At 37.5% G+C, this 6,448-nt stretch overlaps 1 protein-coding gene across 1 annotated transcript; it reads right to left on the bottom strand.

Moving 5' to 3' along the window:
• Nucleotides 1-4,350: 4,350 nt before the first annotated feature.
• On the bottom strand, nucleotides 4,351-6,448 carry LOC114397108. The gene is made up of 3 exons (XM_028359225.1): nucleotides 6,239-6,448; nucleotides 5,777-5,944; nucleotides 4,351-4,410 (listed from the first exon to the last, which is right to left on the bottom strand). Exons 1-3 carry the CDS (start codon nucleotides 6,446-6,448, stop codon nucleotides 4,351-4,353), a joined length of 438 nt encoding a protein of 145 aa, XP_028215026.1.

Below are 6,448 nucleotides of genomic sequence, written 5' to 3'. Positions count from 1 at the left end.
GAATACACTCTTCCTCCTTCATCTTCAGATTTTCGAATTTTGTGGCCAATAGTTGCAATCTGGACATCTTCACTTTGGAGGTTCCTTCATGAGTGGTTTTCAGGATCTCCCATGCATCCTTGGCCACTGTGCATGTGTTGATCAGTCTGAAGATATTCTTGTCAACTCCATTGAATAGAGCATTCAAAGCTTTGGAGTTTCCAAGTGCCAATTCGTCTTCTTCTTTAGTCCAGTCTTTGATGACAGCTTTCCAGGTTCTGCTATCCAGTGATTTGAGGAAGGCCACCATTCTTGCTTTCCAGTATTCATAGTTGGTTCCATCAAGAATTGGTGGTCTGTTCACTGGTCCTCCTTCTTTCTCCATGTTCATCAGAATTTATCTCCCTAGATCTCACTCAGTGATTTCGAGTGCCTGCTCTGATACCAATTGAAATTCTGATACTGGGGACAGATGTCGTACAGGATGTCACGACATCACTCTTCAGAACATGCAGATTATATGTGTCCGTATGAACAGATTAAACAAGTAAATAACACAAGAGGATTGTTAACCCAGTTCGGTGCAACCTCACCTACATCTGGGGGCTACCAAGCCAGGGAGGAAATCCACTAAAATAGTGTTAGTTCAAGGTCTAACAGCCCCTGTTTACAACCTTCTCACCTAACCACTACCCGTGCGATCTCTACCTAAGAGCCACTCTTAGATATGAGAAACCCCGCTCACTCCCTCTCAAACACTCTCCCGTGTTTACAATTAAATCAAAGACACACCAGAGATCAACTCTGAACAAAAGGGATCAACCCTACACAAAAGAGATCAACTCTACACACAAGAGATCAACTCTACACACTCAGGTCCAACACTTGATGTTAGGGTACCATCAAGGTGGCTCACAAAACACTCAAGTCCCAAAACTCACAAAATAACTCTTCAATCCCGGGCTTGGTGCAGAACTCGTGCAGCCTTCATGATTATATAGCAGTGTGCGTTTCTGGGCTGCAACTTCTTGATGCTGGATGAGATCTATCACTTTCCTGAAAATCTGCAGTTAAAGAACTAAAAGATAACGTTTGATCTTTTAGTTTGAATCTTTAATCTTTAATCTTTAATCCCTGAACGAACTCTTCTACTTTGAAATTCGAACTTTAATTATCTTTCAATTCGTTCCTAAAGATAGATCTTCTAATCTCTTGCTAACTGCACTATAATCTGTTAAAGATATAACAGATTTATGAGTCCAGTATTTTCGGGCAAGATGTCAGGACATCGTATCCGACATCGTGGATCCTGCAGCTTCAATGCTTCACTTGACATTTTATCTTGACTTATGCATTGTGCAGCAACTCCAGTATTTTCGGGCAGGATGTCAGGACATTGTATCCGACATCGTGGATCCTGCAACTTCAATTCTTCATTTGACATTTTATCTTGCCTTGTGCCTTGTGCAGCCCGATCTTATTCCTTGACATAACGTTGGACATCATGTGCAGCAACTCCAGCTTTCCTTCATTGTCTAAGTGCTTATGTTTTAACAAAATCTTAGCCAATCTTTTAAAGCTCCGTAGAGCTAAGCACTAACAATTATATTACAAAATACAATTTACTTGAGCATAACTCATGTTATTTCACCACACGTCTCATTTTTTTTCACAACATTCGCATACTCAATAGTCAAAACACAATATCATCAAATAAATCAATATAGAACAATACACAAACGTTATGCAGCAGATACACTAAGATTCAATCCTATATGCAATGTGGTACCATGTCAGTGAAAAACCTCGTCAGGCGCCTAGGAGTACATGACAAGACAAACCACACACTAGCAAGTCAAGTCACTCTCACTAGGTAATATCATAGGGAGACCAGTCAGCGTCACAGTGTTTTGCGAGAATGCTCCAACCATATGGGATTGGTACAGGCTTAAAGGAGCACTCAAACCGGGTGACCCCCAAGGCCTACACTCTGAAGAGTCCATTAGAGCCTTTCCCTCCTGATTCAGGTCCAACCCTGAAAACATTTTAGCACATAGACTCTATCTATGAACTGTACAAAACACACAACTCCTCAATTATTCTCAAATATTTTTAACTCGTTGCCTTTTAAGGGTCTTTGCATTAACTCATCGCCCTTAAAGGGTCTTAGCATTAACTCGTCACTCTTAAAGGGACTTAGCATTAACTCGTCGCTCTTAGAGGGTCTTATAGACGTGTGATTGTACAATCCACAGTTTACAACTCAATGCACACAACATCTCAATCACGTGCATACTCAATTTATCACATACACTCGATTTCAATCACAATGTTATAATCTCAAAATAACATGTTATCACACCTCATGAATCATGCACGTTTTACCTATGAACTATGCAATACACACAACTACTCAATTATTTTCAAAATTATTTTAACTCGTTGCGCTTGTGATTAAACTCGTCGGGTCCCCACAATGGATCTCATCACAATACTCGTCGTGCAAAACTCGTCGCCCTTAAAGGGTCGTATAGTTGTGTGATTGTACAATTCATAACTCACAACACAATACACATCTCAATATACATGTATTCCATCATTCATCACATGTTCAATTCACCACATACTCACAATTTGAATCATCATTTCATATCCTCAATATAGCAATTTATACAAAATACTATCACAACCTGGGAGTAAAACCCCTCAAATAATATTACACAATTATATCAAAATCATAGGTCAAAATATACAAATACCAAGAGCATAATTTATCAAGCAATTCTCATTAGAACATCAATATTTTATTTATAATCATAAAGGAAAAATTGCAATTTAATAAACTTCCCAAAATAAAACTCTAATTTAATCCTCTAAGGATCCCTACACATGTTCTCACTAACCCCAAATTGGTAATAACTCATCCCTTAACTCTAAGCGGACTCATGTGTCTTCCAATAGCGATTGCGGCATCTCTAGCGGTTTCCTGAGATTCCTCCAGTTTTTCTTCCGACTGCTCCGATAGAGTTCCCAAATGTCAAAGAGACAAAGAAGGAATTGAAGCTTCCATTTTCACTGTCTTCGTGTGATTCCTTTTTCTCTCTCCAAGAATATTATCTCACAAATCCCAACGGTGAAAGGGTGCGGAATTGAATTTCCAACCACATATCAAAATTTCATGAAAATCCAACGTTTAAGGAAACCAGGATCTCTGTTTTACTGAGACCATTTTGGGTTTCTACGGGAAAAGAGAAAACTATGGTGTGAAGGGTATTTATCTTAGCTCTAACATGTTTATGGAATTTCCAACAGTGAGAATGCTAGGAATTGGGTTTCGAAGGTGGTGCTCAAATTTCACAATGATCCAACGGTAAATGAGTTCGAGATTGTAGTTTTTCTGAGAAAGGTTTGGTGGGCTGCAGGAAAAAGAAAGGGCTTTGGGAAGAGAAGAGAGAAAAACGAAAATGAAGGAAAGATGAGGCATCGTTAGTCTCAAAACTGACCTAACACGTCTCTACTTATACCTAGGGTACTTACAACTTATTATTTACTTTATTTATTTATTTTTATTATTTTATAAAAAAACTATTTTATTCTCTATCAAATGAATAAATAAAATACTTTTTTCTCTCAAACTATTATTTTATTATAACTATTTTTCTTTATTTATTTAATTATAAAACATCATTATTCTCTAAAAAAAATTTTACGAAAAATTGGGAATGTTACAGTAATCATTTATCCTGTTGTACCAAGCCCTTGGTGCTTGCTTTAGGCCATAAAGGGCCTTTATTAGTAGATAGACTTTATTTTCTTCACCTCGCTTCATAAATCCTTCTGGCTGCTCCACATATATCTCTTCTTGTAAAACTCCATTTAAAAAAAGCTGATTTGACATCTAACTGAAATACTTTTCAGCCTTTTTGAGCAGCAACCATTAATACCAATCTAATTGTATCTAATCTGGACACTAGAGCAAAAATGTTAGAATAATCAACACTAAAAATTTGTGCATACCCTTTTACTATGAGTCTAGCCTTGTATTTGTTGACTGAGCAATCTACATTAAGCTTTGTTCTGAAAACCCATTTAACTCCAATGACTTTTCTATCTATAGGCTTGTTAACTAGCTCCCATGTTCTGTTTTTTTGAATCATTGACATCTCCTCCTTCATTGAAATTTTTCCATTTTGGGTCTTTTAATGCTTCTTCACAACTAGCAAGTTCACATATTGCTCCTTCATTGTTGATGGATCCATTTGTTCTTTGTGGATTCTTCCAATCCAAATTCTGATCTTCATTGAAATGCACATCTCTTGTGACAGTCATCTTTCCGATTTAAGGATGATACACTTTGTAGGCCTTTGAAACTTAACTATAGCCCACAAAAATACCCGGAATCTCCTTCTTGTCAAGTTTGTCCCACTTAACCTATGGAACATGTGCAAAACAAACACAACCAAACACTTTAAGAAATATTAATGAAGACCTATACCCATACCAAGCCTCAAAAGGAGTTTTATCTTCCAAGGCCTTGGTTGGAAGTCAATTTTGAAGAAATACTGTTGTATTAGTTGCTTCTACCCAAAATTCTTTAGGCAATTCCTGCTCATGCAACATACATCTAGTCATTTCCATTGCCGATATATTTCTCCTTTCACTAACTCCATTTTGCTCTGGAGTTATAGAGCTGTGAGTTGATGTTCAATGCCAATTTCTTCACAAAATAAATTAAATTGTGCTGAGATATATTCCTTCCCATTATTGGATCTTAGAACTTGAATCTTGCAGCCACTTTGAGTTTCCAACATCTTCTTGAACTTTATAAATACTCCAGCCACTTCATGCTTAAATTTTAAGGAAAAAATCTAGCACATTCTTGTAAAATCATCTATGAAAAGAATAAAGTATGAACTACCTTGTAGTGATGGTGTTCTTTGAGGTCCTGCCACATCAGTGTGAATTAGTTGCAGCTTTTGAGAGGCTCTCCAAGTTGATTTGGGAAATGGCATTCTATTTTGTTTACCAAACTGGCAAGCATTGCAATTTGGCAAGTGATCAGAAAATACCGGTAGACCTCTTGTCATGTCTTTCTTCTTCATGTTCAGCATTCTTTGAATATGACAATGGCCAAGTCTCTTATGCTAAAGTTCTATGGGGTTGGCTTGAGTGAAATAGGCTACCTGCTCCTCCTCAATTGGATCAAATGAGAAGCTTTTACCTCTCATTTTAACTCTTAGCATCTCCAGACCAACAATGTCAAAGATAAGGCAATGTTGATTTACAAAGGATATTTTAAATCCTTTTTCTATCAACTAACTTATGCTAAGAAAATTTTGGTCAATATCGAGTACATAAAGAAAATTTGAGATTGTCTTTATACCTAAATTTGTTGAGATTATGATGGTTCCATTTCCTTTTGCTAAAATATAGCCACTGTTCCTAATTCTGACTTTTGAGACTTTAGTAGGCTTCAAATCCTTGAAGAGTGTTTTGTCATATGTCATGTGGTTTGTACAACCACTGTCAATCAGCCAGCATTCTAAACTACTCCTTGCTGAAAAAGATGTTGCCACAAACATTTGATCTTCTTCGTCTTGCTCTATGACCTGGGCATTGTCTTCAGTTGTAGAAACTTGCCTTTGCAAATTACAACTTCATGTCCAAGCTTATTGCATTTGCTGCACTTTGCGTCTGGTCTTCTCCAGCATTTGAATGGTGGGTGACCCATTTTGCCACAATGGTGACAAGGTGGGTAATTTTTATTTTTACCCTTACTTTTACTTTGGTCATTTACAGTACTTCCACCTTTATATTGCTTGGCTGGTAAAGCACCATCAACCACACAATCTTGTCTCATAAGCCTTCGCTGCTCCTGGGCTTGCAAGGCATGTAACACTCTTGCCAAAGTGATCTTGGACAAATCCTTTGTGTTCTCCAACGTGGTTATTGATGCTTCATATCTCTAAGGCATTGCAACCATAATTTTTTCTATAATTCTAGAATCAGCCAATTTAGTGCCCATTAATCTAACCTTATTAGCAATGCCAAGCAATCTGCCCAAGTATTCTTTAATTGTCTAATCTTTCATCCTTTGGAGCTCAAATTCCCTCATCAAGTTCAGCACTTGCATGTCTCGAATCCTCTCATCCCTTGCGTATTCTTCCTTTAAATAATCCCATATTGCTTTTGGTGTTTTGATGGTCATGATTCTGGTGAAGACAGTTTTTGAAACACCAACAAACAAACAAGATTATGCCTTTGCTTTCTTGGTTTTCCTTTCCTTGTGTTTTTTTATCTGAGCCATGGTGGGATTGCCTGGTAGCGTAGGAACATTGTAATCCTTTTCTAGAGCTTCCCATAAATCCAATGCCTCTAGGTAAGACTCCATTCTAACTGCCCAAAGGTCATAGTTCTCCCCATCAAAGACAGGAGAAGCAACTTGTGAAAAGCTTGCTTCAACTTCCAT

This window comes from Glycine soja, chromosome 18 (assembly GCF_004193775.1).
Source record: "Glycine soja cultivar W05 chromosome 18, ASM419377v2, whole genome shotgun sequence".
In the NCBI taxonomy this organism is placed as follows: Eukaryota; Viridiplantae; Streptophyta; class Magnoliopsida; order Fabales; family Fabaceae; genus Glycine; species Glycine soja.
The sequence above is the reverse complement of the archived record's forward strand: the minus strand, read 5'-3'. Positions and strand labels throughout refer to the sequence as shown.

Excerpts from the sequence above, each read along its gene's own strand:
- LOC114397108 (XM_028359225.1), bottom strand. The coding sequence starts at position 6,448 with ATGGAAGTTGAAGCAAGCTTTTCACAAGTTGCTTCTCCTGTCTTTGAT. Across the intron at positions 5,945-6,238 it reads GGAAAACCAAGAAAGCAAAG|AGATATGAAGCATCAATAAC; the intron begins GCATAATCTTGT and ends GCAATGCCTTAG. Across the intron at positions 4,411-5,776 it reads AATATAAAGGTGGAAGTACT|GTTAAGTGGGACAAACTTGA; the intron begins GTAAATGACCAA and ends CATGTTCCATAG.